Source organism: Oryzias melastigma, linkage group LG5 (assembly GCF_002922805.2).
Source record: "Oryzias melastigma strain HK-1 linkage group LG5, ASM292280v2, whole genome shotgun sequence".
NCBI lineage: Eukaryota > Metazoa > Chordata > Actinopteri > Beloniformes > Adrianichthyidae > Oryzias > Oryzias melastigma.
In genome coordinates this window covers 17,122,976-17,141,768 of record NC_050516.1, presented here as the reverse complement: position 1 = coordinate 17,141,768, position 18,793 = coordinate 17,122,976, and the positions used below count along the sequence as shown (strand labels likewise).

The following is an 18,793-nucleotide window of genomic DNA, read 5'->3' as shown; positions in this document are numbered from 1 at the left end:
GCAGCGCCAAAGGCAGCTGAAGCAACAAGATCATTTTGTACTCAGTCTAATTTGTTTCTGTGGTTTGTTGAGACTGACAGTGGCGTGAAAGCACAGAAACACAGACGGCTGAAGGGACTTTATTTCTGTGTTTTTGTAAGGGGCTTCATCTCGTGACCGATGTGAACATCTATTCACACAGCGCAACAGGACTTTTCTCATTTACAAACTCTAGTTATTAGGGATCCTTATTTTATTCCCGTCTGTACGGTTCTTAGAAAGTTCATCTAGAATTTGAGGACACTCACCAGGACAGCAGGAGTCAGTGTAGAGGTACTCGAGGAAAGACAGGAAGGTGTCGGAGGAGACGCCGTGGATGGGAACCACTCTGCTCCGAGCCTCTGCGTACTTCCCACTGAACATGGCCGCCATGACATCACAGCGGGCAACCAGGACGGCCCGGTGAGCAGGCAATACGCTACCTATTTGATAATGACAGAAATTACAACGTTAAAAGAACACTCGACACTTTGAAGTATTCACAGCTTATAGTGAATGTGTTCTCTGCAGAATAAAATATATTCAGATCTCAAACAAGAATTAAGTCCAAACTTTAAGTTAAAATTGGCTTCTTATGGGGGAGTCGATGAGGTCTTGATCAGAAATGTAGATTAAATGCATTTCATCGCTGTCTTGATGTGTGTTTGGCAGTTAGCAGCTCTTATTTAACACTTTCCAAATTCCACATTAAATGAAGGATTTTATGAAACATTAAATAGGTATTTCTCAATGACTTCTCAGCTGTTCTACTTGCACTTTGGAACAGAGAGGAAAAGCTCTCTGCACTTCTTATGATAAATGTTTATGACGTAAGGTCTAAATGCATTTTTCATTTTAGAGGATCGGTGGCCAAGGAGAAACATGAGGAGAATAAAAAAAAAAAAAAGACATCATAATTATTTGTCTCTTTTGAAGTGACACACCAGCAACTACAATGAAAATGTAGCTAAATGTGAGAAAATTGTGATTCTCCTGTGCGGTGTGAATGTGTACAGGAGTGTGTTATGCTCCCACCTTGCACCATGAAAATGACGTCGGAATAGAGAGGAGAATTGAAGAGGTTGACCAGAGTCTGAGGACCGAGCTGAGCTGCTCGTGCACTCGGCGTGTCCCTGGAGCTCTACAACAGAACGAGGAGGAAGTCAAATAAATCAGGGTGTTAGCATTCTTCTGATGAAAGTCAGGTACTTGTTAACGGGGGAAAAAAAAAAACTGCTATTTGGAGCAACTAACTCGCCTCTCACATGGAATACAGATAGCCTCTCTGTCAGTGTGGCTTAGCATTACCCAACACTCTCAAACTCCAATGCCAGAAGCGACATGCCTGGAACTGGCTAACGCTCAGAACAGCGTGGGAAACAGACGGTCGTCCAACCCACCTGTTGTCAACACAGCCACGCTCAGCTGACATATTTTAATGAATGTAAAATAATAAAGAAAACACAACACCTGTACTGTCAAACAAGGTTTTGTTGACTCAAAATAATTAGAACAACCTTTCCCAGTTCCATCAGGCACAGCAAAAGCAGCACAGCAAAACCCTTACATCGGCATGGCAACCAAATCCAGCCCTTTGATTTTTGCAAATTAATGGAAAACGAAGGAGTTCCATTCAAATGGTATCAAACGACACCGAGGTGTTTGTAGAACCGCAGATCAAACAGGATGTTATGGTGTCTCATCACATTAAAAAGCCCCTGCAGTCGCGTGCGTCACACTGACTCAACAGCCTCAGGTGCTTTGTTCCAGCCGACTGGTTTGTATACCATGCATGGTGCCAAAAGGCTTGTCAGACACATCAATGTCATGTTGCCCGATCCGACTCTAAATGTTCAGCCAGCCGCTTCATATTCTATATGGAGACACCTGAAACTTCAAAGGTATGAACTCATCTCAGTACATTAGAATACCATCAAAAGATTCAATTATTTAAAGTCATTCCTTTCAAAAGGTAAAAAATCCTTATGATTCATTAACACAGACTGACATTTCAGGTGTCGACTTCCTTTAGTTTTGAATATTAGGGCCAAATTCAAAATTCAGGACTTTAAATTATTAAATATTTGTGACCCATTTAGAAAAAATGTGAGTATTGTAAGGGGTGGAAGTGATGCGTCTGCATCCCCACTGAGGCTTTAGAAGCCTTCAGCCTTTTAGGGTGTTGGGTCTGATCAGAGATGCTCTCGTATTCCTTTCAGCAAGTTCAAGTCAAATCTTCAGCTGTTAATTCAATTCAACTCTTAAAAGCTGAAGTTAAGATGAATATTTTATCTGAACAAATAGTCAATAAACCACTTTTAAATAACCTGAGGGGACACAATAGCAAAGTGGTTGTTTCGGAAAATCCTGTTTTTGGTGTTTTTAATATGCTCTTTATTCAAATCGTCTTGGATCAACAGCAGATTAAAAACCCACGGTTTAAAAAGCTCGGGTTTGTGACGCAGTAACTGCCATGGGTGGGCCAAAGTATCCCTTCTCCTTTCCAATTCTGATCCATCTGCACTTTCCTCATCTGAGCTGCCATCTGGCTCAAAACTGTACAGCTGCGCGGCTCCAATATTGCTAGCCATTTTTTGCTACACTAATATTAGCTTGGCGCTAAAAGACAGTGGGAGAGAGTGTAAACAAAGGGTTTATGGGAAATTAGCCACAAATAGTCCCGCCCACAACAACTAATGAGTTCCTGCTGCTCTGCAGAAAATAGGTCTTAAAAAAACGACACATGCTTTTTGATTTTTTGCTAAAAACTGTATAATCACAATTATAGGACCACAAGGAATGATTTTTACAATGAAAAAAAAAGGTGGATTGGTACTTCAAGTTTGAATCTTAAGTTCAAGTCTGTAAGTTTCTCATGTCTCTCTTCACCACAACGGACCGGTGTAGGGACCATTTAACGGCGGACAACACACCAATCTGCCTGTCGATCTCACGCTCCAACCTTCCTTAACTCATGAACAAAAACCCAATATACTTAAACTCCTCCACCTGGAGCAGGAGCACTCCACCTACCGAGAGGGGCAAACTATCATGTCCTGCTGTAAAATGTGACCTCGATTTACATAAAACTTGACAGTAGAAGGAAGCAGAAGTGCTCTTAAACTTCCTGTTAAACGACTGCACTTAATCTGAACCTGATAAAACACAGTGGAGGACATGGCTCCCCACCAGAGGGAAACACTCAGTCCCAAACAACTTAACATAATGAGCCTTTATTTTACTAATAAAAAAATCCTAAATCTATTTTCATCTGTAGACAGGACTTTGGATCACCGAGAAACATTTTAATCTTTTGTTCTTAGCTCAGGAGCGTGTAACAGAAGAGGTCAATTCTGATGTGTCAACATGATGGCTCTTAAAGCACAAACTCCAACAGCAGCCCTCTGCTTATGAATCTGTCCTAATGTCTTGAGCTTGGTTTCAAAAACCTCTCAGAGCCGCAGTCATTTTTTCCCCATCATTTATTTTCTAATAACGCATTAAGATGCAGCCCTTGGTGAGCGGTCGGCTTCTTTGACATGCTACCCACCAAGTGTGCCGTCCATGACCGTCTTCTGGACAGATGCTAGTTCTCCATGACAGTGACCTACTGATCCAGACCGTTTAAAGGCCCAGAAAGCATCGGCAGGTGTTTTGAATTAACTATCTGATTAAAGTGTTACATAATGAGTCCAAACTGTAAACATTTTTCTCAGTATATCTTGATATAATCTTGGTAACTCCACAGTTTTAAAATATATTTGGTATTATAATCACAAGCATGAGTGAAATATCACTAGAGTCTATTTATGTAAATATGGCAGGTAAATTTAACATTAAGGCTGTTGTAGAGGCTTATTAATTCTGAGTTATTGCTATTTTTTTCTTACATAATGACTGCGATTGGTAAAAATCAGGAAGTAGGAGCCTTTTTTGGGGGATCTTACCCTGTCTCTTCCAAGGATGGAGCGTATGCGCTCCATAAGCTGACCCACGGCGAGGGAATTCTTCAGCCTCTCTTCCAGGGCCTCCTGGAGGTGCTCCCACTCCCACGCTCCTACAAAAACATTCACAGTCACACCAAGTGTACAGTTTTCAGAAACACACAAAGTACCCTTTTAGCTGCTGGGACTTTGCTCTGACTACCCACTTAACTTTCAATGAACCCTCAAGTGTCTGTTCTTGTCAAAACTGCCAGCTACTGAAATGTGCCTGCTTATGTAATCTGTGGTTATGGATGGAGAGCTTAGTGCAGATTCCACAAATATAAAAAAAAAGCAAATAATAGACTTTTAAACAAAATGAAAAAAAGATAAACACTTTAACCCTCTAAAAATGTCCTATTCTTGATTGGTTTTATAGTTAATTACAGGTGTACCTTCTATTTAATAAAAATATACAGTGGTAATATTGTTCCAGCTCAGTGATGAACAGTTGCTGCTTGTAAAAATCTGATATTTAGAGAAAAGACTCCATTTGTAAAACTCTAATTTCTGAAGCCACATCTTTAGACTGTGTTGATAAGCCTAGATTTATATTTTATTTTCTATCCATCTGTTAACCGCAACGAAAAGGTTTATAGATGTGGTGTCGTTTCACACATCCATACTCAATTAGTCTAATGTTTGCTCGTCAATGAGCTGTGACTCCAGTAAAATAAATCTCGTCGTAAATCTCACTCCTAGTCTCGATGTTTAATATGATTACAATCCAATTGTAAATAGAATCCTATTTCAAAATCACATAGAACCTCTTTACAGTGTATAAATACTAACTTTCAGTCCCAATTTTTCCATTTTAAGAAAACACCAATACACTATTTTACCAGAACAATGTTTTTTTAAAGTAAAAAATGACCCAGTGATGGTTAATAACAGTATTTTCATGAACAATTTCTTTCAGGATAATTTAGGTAAATTAACGAATTAATGAATCAAAGCAGTACTTGGTGTTCCACAAGGCTGTGGACTAGAACCAATTTAGTTTACTCAAAATTCTCTGTATTTGGACACAAATAGCAAGTTTTTACATTGTTTAACCATTTTTTCCCCTTTTAAACTAATGACACCTAGTTTTATTTGTCTAATGGACATGAGAAAACTATTAAAGCTATAAGAAACTCCACAGAAGCTATAAGGAACTAATAAAGCTCTAAGTTTTCCTTTGAGACATACCAGCTTTAAGGGCCTATATCATTCATCATACAAAAATCTTTTATTTTTAACTTTTAAGTATATTATAATGTTTATTCCTCTAAATGCGGTAATTTGCTCCATTCACACACCTCTGAGCATTCCTCTAAAACCCAGTACTCTGAGCACCAGCCCCCTCCAATCCCCAAAAACGAGTGGGTCCTCACATTGTGATGAATGAAAGTGGGGAAAAACCCCTTCCAGGAAGAGTCTGCACTGTGAGCACCGCCCCCAGGCTAACACGGACACACCCACTTTCTCAGAGGAGCTAGCAGTGATCGACAAATTGCTTTTAATTTTACCATCAACTCTAAGAAGTGGTTCCTCTTGCACCTAATCTGCAGAGACAACCACACCTCACTGGCGAGGTCGGTTCTAGATTGACATTGTGAAATAGATGGCATCCACAAGTGAAAGGCGCTGCCTTAGAGATCAAGTTGTCTTACTTCCGGGTAGGTAAATAACTCCTATTTAATAAAAAAAGTTAAATTCTTAAATTCTTCAATAAATTATCATATATATGGATATAATTCACTCTGAAACGATTAAGAATAGCAGGATATAGGCCCTTAAAATAACTTTGTTCTTTATTCCTAAATTAATAAAAAAAAAAAAAAAAAAAAAAAAACAAGCATCACCTTTAGGGACCTTGGCAAAAATATCAACCATGCTGTCTTTTAAAGCAGGCTTCTAAATACCTATTACTGAGGATATGACTTTTGTGAGAAATGTTATGCATGTTTATGTGATGCTTTGTGTTGTTTTTCTGTAGTTTAGTTTGCGTCATGCTACCCGCCACACATGTTTACTGTTGCAGCTTAATCAGCTTCTGTTTATTTCCACGAGTCGGTGGTCAGAGCTGCCTGGTGACGGTTGCTGTTGTCTTTTGGATATGCTCATTTAAATTCTACATTAATATTTTTTTGGTGACAGCCCCCTGGTCCTTCGACAAAAATGAAAAGCATCATCTTCATCATTCTTCATTACAAAAACATCTTTGGTAATGTTTGCATTTTGTTGGAGTTTCTACATGCGTTTCTTTTTAACTGTAGAAACTAGCTTTTGATTCCTCGTGTGAAAGCTTATGTTGCTCCCTACTAAAGGTTGTTTTCAAACTTATAGAGTACCTCTGCTCAACTTCTAATTCTCATGTTTAAATGCCTGTTTTATGAGCAACCAGTTAAATCAGCCTGTCTTAGATACCACTAAATACTTTTGTTGTAAACTATCATTTTTTTCCTCAAATTTAATCTCTCTATTCCTCACCATAATTTTTTTAATCACTGTATTGCATATCTGATAAAAGGGCAAATAACGCAAAGAAAAAAATCAACAACTCAAAATTCAAAAAAAGAATAATGAAACAAGTATTTTATACTTTTTCTAAAAAGGAGCATAAAACAAAAGTAAGAGCGTGTCAAAGTTCTTTTTTGTCAGCTTGTCAAGATTGTAGCTTTTAAGTCTCTTCACAAACAGAGGCAGATGTTTATGAGTGCTCTCTAGACTCCCTAAACCTTGTACTACAAATATACAACCATGAGCACCTCTTAACAGCTGTTCAGCCCTCCGAGGAAAAGAAAAGAATATGCTCATAAATCATGAGAAGACTATAGGATGACACATGTATATTTTCATGCAACATCGGTTTACAATGTAATTTAGAGTAAAAGAGTAAAAGAACCAACAATAGAGGTGATAAAGTCTGGAATAAGACACAAAAAGAAGAAATAGGGAATGGGGGGTGTAAGACTGAAGAGAAAGTTCAAGTAGGGGGCAAAGACTGGGAGAACGTTATGATAAATATGATCAAGCTATGAACATTACATCTTTTTATATTTACCCATATATATATATATATATATTAACTAGATAGATAATTTTGAGTTTATATTTCCTTTATATACCCTTTTTTTTCCTTTTTTCGTCTAAATAGCTTGGAGTTAACATAAGAAATATTTGTTTTCTCACAGACACATGCATCTCACTTTATTGACCCCAGCAAAAAAAAAAAATAATGAAAAGGTAAATCAAAAAATGAAAGAATATTAAAGACACAGTTATCAAACCATACATGCCTCATTTAACATGTTTATAACAGAATGATACCAGCAAGTCCATAGACATAAGAAGAACTTTGTTTCCTATCAATGACCATGAATACATGGCTCTGGTTAGCAAAGCCATTTCTGCAAAGACTACGTGTTTCTGGAATATTAAAATCTAGAAAGAAAGATTGTTGTGTCTTTGTTACACCACAAACCATGTTATTGCAAACCGCTCCCTCCAGTTTCTCAGCATGGAGGTGAAGAAGTGATAAAATGTCATTGTCTTCACAGCCAAAGAAAAAGGGCACCTCGGAGTCCTTTTGAATCAACCATGAACTCCTTCAAAGACCTGCTAAAATCTGGATTTTACAACAATCTTTCTAAACTATTTACAACAGTTGCCTTAAAAGACACAAACGAATTCCAAAGTCCAGACCTCAACCTGACTAATGTTGTAGTTTCAAACAGTTGGGTGTAAAAGAATCTTTTAAAACTTCAATGAACTGGTGTACGCTTGTAATACACCCATGTGAGAAAATAATAATCTTGTTGTCGATAAAGATTCTTATTGTTCTCATTGTCGTTAAAAAAAAAATATGAAGCTTAAAATGTTTCCCAAACTCTAGAACATATTCTGTTATTGTTTTTCAGTTCCAAGAGCAATTAAAAATTGAACAAAACGGAAAAGTTAAAAATTACATTTGAAAAGAGTTTAATATATATTCAAATAGTTAATATAATTCAAGATTTGAAAACAAGAATTCCAAAAATGTATTGAAAGCCTATGACGTTCACAATGCAAACTAAAAAGACAACCTTCCGTTCAAAATCCACAGTTAACACGTTCACCTTTGTGCTGTGACTCTTTTTATAAACCCTACAATTCTTTACAGCTTCCTTTGTGGGCCGTTGAGGAATTAAGGAAGCTGTGCCATCCAGGATTTAGCCCATCGTTAGTTTTAATGATGGCCTTTGGGCTGATAGAGGGATTATTGGTGACAACACACCACAGCACAGGTACGTTCACTGGAGGTTCAGGGAGTAGCTCAGGAGCTGTTATGCTAATATTGTTGCAGGTAGATATAAGACAATGATTAAAAAAAAAAAAAAGCCCCATCGTCAAATGGTGTATTTAGATTGGACACTTTTGATTTAAAGTGAACAAGAGTTTGTTTTCCCCAATAATCCAGAACTAATTTTCATTCTGAACCAAGCGGACTCTAGTCCAGGACCAAGAACCGCTCTCTGATCCATCTTTCAAGGTGGTCTGGGTCCGTTTGAGTTCCGGTTGGTCTGATTTTTTTCTCGGCCTGAATAGACTGTGGTTGGAGCAGAACAAATGGATCAAGTGGCCACTGTAGCTGGGCATTATGGGATGTAAACAGAGTAGCAAAGCAATGACTCACCAACTCATTAAAATGTGGCTGGATGAATGCAGACTCATTAAAACAACTTTTAACGTGACACACTTTGCTTCTCAAACTGTTTTACCGACAACACATATGTCAAAAACACTTATACCTTCTTCATCATCTCCTCAGTAACCGCCTAGCAGCATGCCTGCATCGTACCAAAGTAGCAGTAAAAAGTGTTGTACCTGACGTTGATACAGACATTCAAAATTGGTCTCCAAAAGAAAAAGCTTAAATAGGTGAACTATCCCAAAAAGGATTACAAAGATTAAGACTTCCATTATTTTTTCTCTTGTTGTTTTGCCCTGCCCTCGTAATTCCTGGCGAATGACTGAAGAGATTTTTAGTCACATGGTTTTGTTTACAAGCTTTGGTTTGAAACTGAATGTCCAGTTGATACCAGTCTGAAAGCAGACCATTTACAAGGTTCAGGACTCTATCTGGACCAAATAAAGCGGGATCGATCTCAACCAACAGACTTTTACAGTCTAACAAATAAAACTAAACACTCACAATACCACTTTACAACAACAAACTACAGATGCAGGCTGGACAGATAGAAGCTAATCCAACAATTTTACTGATAATAAAATGTGTATTTATGAGAGTGGCATCCTAGAAAACAAAAAGAAGTTGTGCTAGATTCTCCTGCAAGGACACAAGGAAAATCTGGACTAAAATAAGACTTGATTTTCTGCCAAAGAACAGTCTGGTTCATCTGTGTCACACGCACACTCTACAGTTGAAGAGCACGCACATGCACACAATCACAAGGAAGTGACAATTTCAATATTTCAAAAGGGAGAAGGAGTCTCGGGAAGTTAACGTCACTCGAGCAAAGTCATGGCCCGTTGTGATTGTCTTCACACTGTGGAGTGACAAAAGCCAGAGCGTGGGTTGCAGTGGGGCATCGTTCTAATAATTCAGTCAAATGAATCACCGTAAAGAGAATGAGTTCAATCATTTACAGAAGAAAATTACTTGTTCTACCATTTCAGCCTGTTCAGGGTTTGCTGCAAAATGAACATGTGCCCACCATGCTCCGAATGTTTCAACGAGTAAAGGCTGCATCCAGCCAATTCCAAGTCAATACCATAATGCCCGCACTTCATACGATGTCAGCTTTTACAAACACGCAACGGGACCCTTCAAGCTGAAGGTTAACTTTAGTAGTTTCATACACGACTTCACATTGTCTGCCCTACAGGGGTTTATGGAAACACTGACATTCCCGTTCCACTTGGCCGTGCACACATACTCCTTTATCCCTTTTCTGTCTACACACACACATATTGTAAAGTGAAGATTTTTTTTATCACAACTACAAAAAAGTAGGACCATTTCATACCAATCTCTTCCTTTTCACCTTACACTTTGATTCTCATTTCACTTAAAAAAAAAGAACACAGACTTGTGCTATATGCCAATGTGTGAGCTGGAAAAAAGACACTCCTCTCTTCATATTTCAGTCGCTTGCTCTTATTCTTATTCATAGAATCACTCACAGAGAATCAGCCTCACCCTATAATCTTCCTCCTCTCTGCGCTCACCCTTTACCAGCATGTGTGTCTACCTCTGGTGCTTATGTCAGAACGTCAATGCTGCTCACATACATGCTAACAGGCAGCCGTGCATCAGACGGAAAAGCTTTTTTTTTTTGCGCTATAAGGATTTGTGCCCAACTTCCATGCTTGTTAAGAAGTGCTGGCATGCGCGGGCGATGTGATCTTAACACAGCTCTGCAGACTATAAGCCCCGAATGGAGGAGATTTTTATTTAGGTTGCAGCAAAATTAATACCACTTAAACTAAGCTTTACACACAACCAGGGAAGGGTGCAGCCTTACTGACGGCACATGGAGGTGTGCCTGCATGCATGTGTGCCCCTTTGGAGAGCAGCAAATATGGGAACAATTAAATTCCCTCTATTACGATTTTCTTTCTTTTTGTGGCACACAAAGTTGGCTTTCGAAGTAACTTCTCTTAGTTTGTCTCTGTTGACTGATTTTCACTACAGAAATGAGCTGAGACCAACGTAAGTGGCGGCCAAGGGAAAACGCCGGTTTAAACAGAAGTGCCAGAACACACCATTACAAAATAAAGGATTGGGGCCAAGATTAAAATACAACAGTTTCTTACTACCAAGAGCAGTTTGACTGATCGCTGTTCCTCTGTGTAATGAAAGCTTGGACGAGGCCCAACAGGAGGCTTACGGGCTTCTGCTGCCTCTGGCCATTCAAGATCCACAGCGCGAAAGGAACACAGAGACTTTACCGGCACCATCAGAGCCCGGTGAAAAAAGTATAGTTTTATTGCTCCGAACATAAGGAAAGGAAACAATTCTGACTGTGGCTCCCTGTAGACTTTGTGGAGGGGGTTTAAAAGTAAAACATGAACAAAACTATAAATATTTGCTAAAGTAATTCAGCAGATTCTAGAGTAAAAAAGAATAGTTCATAGAACGTTAACTAGATTCAAAAGAAAAACTTCTGGAGCCAAATATTGCTCTAAATTTACTTAAAGGGTAACATTATAGGACAGCTGGAGGCTGACTCTACTCTCAGACCAGATTTGATTTACCCATTGACTGTATGTAGGAATATAGTGTGATATAGTGAATATAAAATGTCTATGGCAGGGGTTCCCAAACGTTTTAGTTCAAGGGGGTAAAATTATATGTGATCTTGGCCAAATACAATAATTGTTTGCATGTCATGAAATAAAAGCAGAAAATAAAGAATATGGTTTAATTAATTATTTTGATTCTGTATTTATCAAGGTAGTAAGAACAAAAAGTAAGTAACATTTTTCTTTGAAACCTGTAAATATAACAGCAAGGCCTCACTGGCCATTTTTCATTAAACAACAAGAGCAAACTAAAACAAACAAACTTTCTTTCAATGAAAACAGCAAACTGGGATCTTAGTGAGAGATGTGGAGCTGGTCTTTTAACTTTATCAGTAACTCAATGTTGGCCCTGCAGCTTACTCACTGATAGCATTTTGGAACACCATTTGGTTAAGGGGTTTTAACAAATCACACTCTCTCTTCTGTAGCCACAACTTGGAGGGCCAAAAGATGACCTTTGGTGGGTCAACTTTGGCCCGCAGGTCCCACTTTGGGCACTCATGGTCTATGGTTTCACCACAGAACTTTCTGTAGAGGTTGAGGATTTTTCTCCGTATAAAATGCTCAACGGCAGGGCTGAAATATGAATGCTACAAAACAAATAAACAATATCAGCGACAGGGGATACAAATTCTGGTAGGAGATGCATATCTTGACACAACAGCTGGCACAACACAAGGGTTTGCAGGACCAAAGGGGACCCATGTCCCAGTGATAAAATGCTGTTAGCATCATAAGCTAATAAAGGTTTATGTATTAAGCAAAGAGTCCAAAATGAAACGTTCAATGCAAATCCCATCACCAGGACGAAGTTTGCTGGATTCAATGCCAATTGGACTCAACCACTGTTGCTTAACTTCCAAGTCCACTGGAAAGTTCTGCAAGCCAGTAGATTTTTGACAACCGAAGGCAATACACCTACAAGCTATGCTAAAGATAACACGATAACAACCGACTGTTGCAGATTCGAAGATGTGCGAGGCTATTATCCTGGAGCTGCAGAGCATGATGACGTGAAACTCCTAAAAATGATGTGGGACTTACACCAGTTGACCAATCACAAAATTCAACTATTACCCAATTTCCACCTGTAGGGGGCAGCATACAGACAGTTTTTGACTATATTTTCTAGAATTAAAAAACTTTATTTTAAATTGTCAAAAATGTGGCAAGGACCAACAGACAGCACTTTTAAAGCCCCATTTATAGAAGTCAACATACAAAAAAGTTGATTTAGTGTTTGACTGACCTTTAACTTATTCAGTTTACATTCACGTGTTCAATTCAATTCAATTTAAACAATAAAATAATCAAAGACTTTTAAAGTGCTTAATTTAACTTTTGTTTTAATTTAAAGTAGATTTTGGATGGCCCTGTGACGAACAGGTGACCAGTTTAGGGTGTAGCCCAAAAGTAGCTGGGATAGGCCCCAGCAACCCCAAAAGGGATTCAGTTAATTCAGAAGGATGGATGAATCCATGGATTTCTTATCCAAGACCAAATTTATTTGGTCATCACAACACACTTTTCCTATAACTTGTAGTGTACAAAAAATTATAAATATTAGGAATTCTCAAATTTGAAAAAAGTAAAAGAAACCCAGTTTTGCATAAAAAAATAGGAAGAGCCTAATAAGGAAATCATAGATTTGATAAATTGATCTTACTTTTTTTTTTGTAAAGACAAAGACTGATCAATAAATAATTTGACCCAGTCCGACAAGTTTTTTTACCTCTGTAAATGAACATGAGAGTCTCCCACAGGCACATACACAGGAGGGGGTCCTTCACCACAAGTCGAGTAAGGCGTCCAGTCACATGTCCGTCTGACCGAGGCAGGTCATCAATGATGCTCCCGTCCCAGGTTGAGAGCAGTGAATGGGGACCTCCTTCCCTCTCTCTGCAAACACAACGGGACTGAGGCCGTTCCCTGACCAGCACAAAAACACAACGTATGACCACTCACACTACCAGCACACTCTGGCGTGATAGCAGATCCCATGCTGGCTGCCAACTCAGCCAGGGGGTTTCGCTTTTTAAGCTGTTCTGTGTGCACCAAAAGAGCAATCCTACCTGGTTTTGGGCCCCAGGAGCAGCTGTCTGAAGTACGGGCTGACAGCACACAGAACAGCTGCGTGTGCCCACCCCAGTTCCTTTCCAGAATCCCCAGCATAGAAAGCCACGTCGGCAAACTGCACACCACGCTCCAACAACCACTGCATGTCCTGGGAGAAGCTGGACTCCTCCACTCGGATGGGGGGAAGGCGAGCTGAAAGGAGGGGAGGAAGAAGAAGCAGTGAGGAGGAATAAAAGTCAAGGGACAGGAAAATTGGAGGACTCCTTAATGAACAATTAGGGCTGAAATGAGCTCACATGGCTTGGCAAGACGTTTTGCCAGAGAAAAATCAAATGTATTTGGAGAAAGTAGTTTTGACAGTAAAAGCATAGTTGAGAACACAGAGGCATAAAGCTACATAAGTAAGATTGATGACTTCAACATGACACAACAAATTTACAAAACATACCCTCATTAATATAGTTTTAACTAATTTTATTGTTGTGTATACCATTAAGATGCAGATCTACTAAGCTGGCAATTGCAAGAGAAGTTTTAAATATATTTTATTAAATAAAAACGAAACAATCACATTGAAGAACAACAAGGAAAAGCTGCAAAGTTAATCTTTGTTAAGGTTAATGGTTAAAGCTGACCCAACTGACAAAAAAACTCACCACCAACAGTGGCAGTGAGTAAACAAAAACGAAAAGCCCTAGAAGTCACAAAAAATTTGACTTAAATCATCTCCCTGCTTTATGATTTATGTATTCAGAATGTCAGAATACATAAAAATGTTAAATCTACTGGTGGGAAAAATAAAATCTGCACACTGGGATTCTATGCTTCACAAATTAATGTCCAATTATGCTGCTTTTTCTCGTGCTTTGTACTCTATACTGCATGCCGCCTTCTCGTGTCTGCCTCTTTACTGCTGCTCTGATTAAGCCATAAAAGTGGTGCCGCTCCTGAGTCAGTGCATGTCATAATTGATTTAAGATCCACCATAAGTTGAGTTAGGTGTTGCTGGACGAGCACCAATAAATTCCCCGGCACTTGCTGCCACTTTTGGCAGAACACTACTGATTACTTAAGATTTAGACACACAGCAGAAAAGGGCTGCGATCAATTTTTAACACTTGTTTAGTGTCACGCCGTGCGTAAAGTATTTTCCCGTACTTTTATTTTGAAAGACAGAAAAAGTAAAGGTAGCAGCATGATACAATCTGATGAGAATGCTGTTAAGAAATTAAAAATAAAGGATTCTGAACTTTATTATTATGGACATTTTTCATTTAACAGCAAATATTTGGTTATTTTAAAATGAAAAACAAAAGTTGGTTTGTGAAGAAATAAACATCATGGTAAAGAATCATCAAAATAGAAAGACTTGGAACATGTGGCAGAAATGCAGCCATCAAAAGCCCCAGCCTGATTTAATATTTTGAGGATTCGCTACACTTCCTCTCTATAAGGAACCTTCTGAAGTGCATGTTTTAGCCTCCTTTGATCAGCATGATCCCTCATCCCTTCATTATTCATGTTTTTTGAGTTACTAGGATCCGATTGGCTTGTTAGGAATTTAAATAAGCCTGCAGTAAATTAGAATCTCTTTGTTTTTTTGCTCTTTTGTGGTGACTGATTCACAACCTTAGCGTGCTTTTAGGGACACTTTTGAGCCAAAAAGTTAACAGCATACTTTAGTTTTTTTTCAGAGGTTAGACTTGGGTGACTTAACAATAATTCACCAATTCTAACTAAGTTCAAATTTATGAGTTTAGGACTTCCTTCTTTTGGTGTAAACATAATTATTACATTGTTAGATATAACCACGTCTAATTGCTTTTGAAGCCAGACTTCTAATAAGCCCTTCGTCAAATTTGGTGTCATATGTCGAACTTTATCCGTTAAATAATACACTTCATTACGTAAAAATAAAGAAAAATTAAATTTTTGAGTCAGAAAGAAGTCCGTGAAGTGCCACATAGCAGAGAAAGGCTCTTATACAAATTTTATCTGTTAAATAATACACTTTATTATGTAAAAATGAGGGGAAAATGACATTTTCATGTCAAAATGAAGTCCAGGAAGCAGCAACACAAAAAAGTAACTTAATCTTAAAAGAATTTTATTGATGTCAAGACCTTGGAAAAACTAATTGCATCCTATACTGAGATGTCTCAAAAAGAGGAATCCAATCCAGTTGTTCTCCTAAACTGAGCGTGTCTCTGCAGAAAAGTAGTGCAACAAACGTTTTTGTGTCTCCTTCCTATTTCTAGTTTGGAACAGAGAATATTGATCTCCCTCCGTTGCTTTGTGCTCAGCTCTTTTTATGGCTATGTAAGCTCAAGAGGATACAATCCAGTCAGAATGCTCACCAAGTACAGCAAAAAGATGATAACATAAAGTAAGCGTGTATATGTAAAGATTTACCATAAAGATACAAGAAATCAAGTTTTGGGAGCTCAACAAGACATTAAAACAAGCTTAATAAAAGCATTGTCAGCTGGTAAATGCTTCAGATTCCAACTCACCCGGCTGTTCTAGGAAAGGTGGTCGGAGTTCATTGACTTTATTCCCTCTCCTCTTGTCCGGCCTCTCTTTGGCTTTGTGTTTTAGACACTGAATCATGAAGTACTCCAGCTGAGCAGAACACACACAATCCATATGAGCACAAGAATGTTCAGTCATTTTATTGTTTTCAAACCATCACTTACCACGCTGCCGAAGTAGCGACCAACAAAGACATGGTTGAGAGAGGGTAACTCCAGGTAGGTCGCCCCCAGGTCCCTGGACAGCTGCAGACCTTCACTGTGAGGTACACTGCTGCTCCAGTCAGACGCACACAATGGACATGTACAGGGAGGGCCTTCATCTGAGCAGCAGGACATAATGCACAGTGGAAGCAGCATCTGAATATGATGTAATGCCTTCTTAGGAAAGATGAAACTAATAGGATTTCACTGTAGAAACAGACTAAACCTGAGACGGGAAGAAAAGCTTTACTCTAAAGTCCACAAATTTACCATTCTGTGTATCATGGATTCAAACATAACTAGGTCAAAATATTTACAACACAAAGATCTAAACTGCGATAGCAAATCAGTGATTAAAAAAAAGGCTGATAAAGAAGTTAATCGGCACACTGTCTTTTAAATACACAAACACACTTATCAACTGCTCAAGATTAAGCATATCTTAAATTGGATAACACATCCCATTGTTAAGTAATGGGAAGAACACGCAAAGCTTTCTTAAACATGTAAACTAGATCATCCAACTAGTTTGACACTGAATTATTCACCATGTTCATGTCGTACATAGGGTGCGTCTTTTTTATGTAATGACTGCAGATGTAGCTTTATGAAGTGTCTGCAATTACAGCACTAAAATGAGAATTTACTTCCACACTGCAGGTATTAAATCTCTTGACTAATTGTAGGGAGGGGGAAATGGCTAAAATCTGCAGCAGTCGGTGCAGGAGGGCCAACTTGTGCAGACTAGCATGTATGCATGGGGACCACAGCGGCAGAGCTGGACAGAAAACAAAACGGATTATCTTGATGGAGATGAAAAGACTACAGTACGACTGCACAAAAGGGGAGGAGGGGAAGGGGGCGGAGGCAGAAAGAGCAGGACATGCAGCTAAGTGCTGAGGCATTTGATAAATCATACTGCTAATAACCTAGAGGCATGACACAGAGACGGGGCTAGGCTGAGTGTGTGTGTGTCCGAGAGCGAGGGGGTATGTGTGAGCCTTTGACATACTGTGACTTGAGATATAAGAGGAGGGAGCAAGTGCATTTCAGGGTTCATACCCACGCCCTTACAAGTCTCACTCCAATCATCTTTTGATCTATTCTAAAAGCATTCCCAGTGCTCTTTTAACTATGATAATGCTGATTTTAGACAAAATCTAGATAAAAGTTTTTTTAGGCATATTTTCTGCAGAGTGGCATTAGTTAATTAAAAACTTGCCTCTGAGTTGTGGGTGGTACTGTTTGTGCAGAGTAACCCCACCCATCTGCTTACACACTCTCCTGCTAAACTTATAGCCCCTCACAACCCCAAATTAACATTACAGCACAACAAAAATGGCAATAAATATTGCAGCTATCCAGTTTTGATCCATATTCCAGCTCAATCGGGGAAAATAAAGACGTTCATGGATCTATTTGTCTGCAAGTTGATGCATCGGAATGCAGTGGAGCAGGGAGCTTGTGGCCTGACGATTGTGGCTTCCATGTAATAATTACGACCTTTTTCAAAAATAACTTTCTTTCTGGTTCTGATTTACAACAATTTGAATAAAGAAATACTCAAAAATGAAATTGTAAGTCTCATTTTCAAAATATGTGTTCTCCGTCATGAAAAAAGGCCACAAAAAGATGTGGGGGAAAAAAACATGATTTTCATTGGACTGGGACTTTAAAGTCCCCCTATGATCATTTTTTTATTTTAAAAAGTTATTCAATTCAATTCAATTCAATTATGGTTATGACGTTTTTAACCAAAATCCCTCAACCTAAATGTTTTAAAAAGGCATTGTTTAATTTTGATCTGAAGCCTCTTTTTCCAAAATCCCCTCTGAGGGGCGTGGCTTTTGGTGCTGAGCTGAGTAGGCCTGCCCCCGATCCCCCCTGTCTGATAGCTCTGTGTCTCGCTAGCATAAATCTTCACCACTGCTACATAAAAATGTCAAGCAATATTGGTAATGTCCAGCCATATCGTTTTGATCCGGATGTCAGCTCTGACGAAGAAGTGAAGAGCTTCGTGGACTGAACTTCCTACAAAAGCCTGATTCTTTCTCCTTCCAGTTCACCAAAGACTCTTTTAGCTAATTATTGAATGTTTGTTGACGTTGCTGTGACCAATAAATGTAATCCATTGGTTTCTAAAAGCAAAATTCTTGGGAAAATAATGAAGGCTAACATCAAAAGGGTCTTTCATTGATTTACAATCCTTTACAACTGCGGTCAAATTCGCATTTCCGTGGTCACATCAAGAAGGTTTGTTGAGTCTGCAGTCAATGAGAAGATGCCATCTTCTCATCTCCGGCATCTGAGCTACACACGCTAGCCAGGCCAGGTGATGGGTTTAGCGCATGTGCAGCAGAGCTGTTGTGACGTACAGAAGGCTCATTAATTCAGACAGAGCGTTTCTGCGAGTATGGCTGACAGTGAATTAAAAGGGAAAATACTTTATATAAAATTTCTTATTACATTTGTTATCTTTCATAAGAAAAAGGCCACACATACATGTTAAAAACTCAAAATACATGATTTTCATCAGAGGGGGACTTTAAAGAATCTGCAAATGCTCTCCTTATGCTTCCATACTCAGTTTAATATCTCTTGTAATGTGGGTGTTTCAGTGCCCCTAGGTGATCTAAAGTTAAAGCACCAAGAAGCACTTGAAGCTCAACTGCCATTCTCCGCAGTCAT

General features: G+C 38.8%; 1 protein-coding gene across 2 annotated transcripts in view; it reads right to left on the bottom strand.

Annotated features, from left to right (window-relative positions):
• rhobtb3 (Rho related BTB domain containing 3) overlaps positions 1-18,793 on the bottom strand; it is a 28,915-nt gene that overhangs the window by 5,667 nt on the left and 4,455 nt on the right. The window contains exons 4-10 of one of the 2 annotated variants that reach the window (XM_024269826.2): positions 16,067-16,224; positions 15,884-15,992; positions 13,367-13,562; positions 13,027-13,193; positions 3,966-4,075; positions 1,054-1,159; positions 288-461 (exon numbers count right to left, since the gene is read on the bottom strand). In XM_024269826.2, coding sequence (XP_024125594.1) covers positions 288-461; positions 1,054-1,159; positions 3,966-4,075; positions 13,027-13,193; positions 13,367-13,562; positions 15,884-15,992; positions 16,067-16,224 — 1,020 coding nt within the window. Of the gene's footprint in view, positions 1-287; positions 462-1,053; positions 1,160-3,965; positions 4,076-13,026; positions 13,224-13,366; positions 13,563-15,883; positions 15,993-16,066; positions 16,225-18,793 lie in introns of both variants that reach the window. The other variant, XM_024269825.1, reaches the window with a different exon arrangement.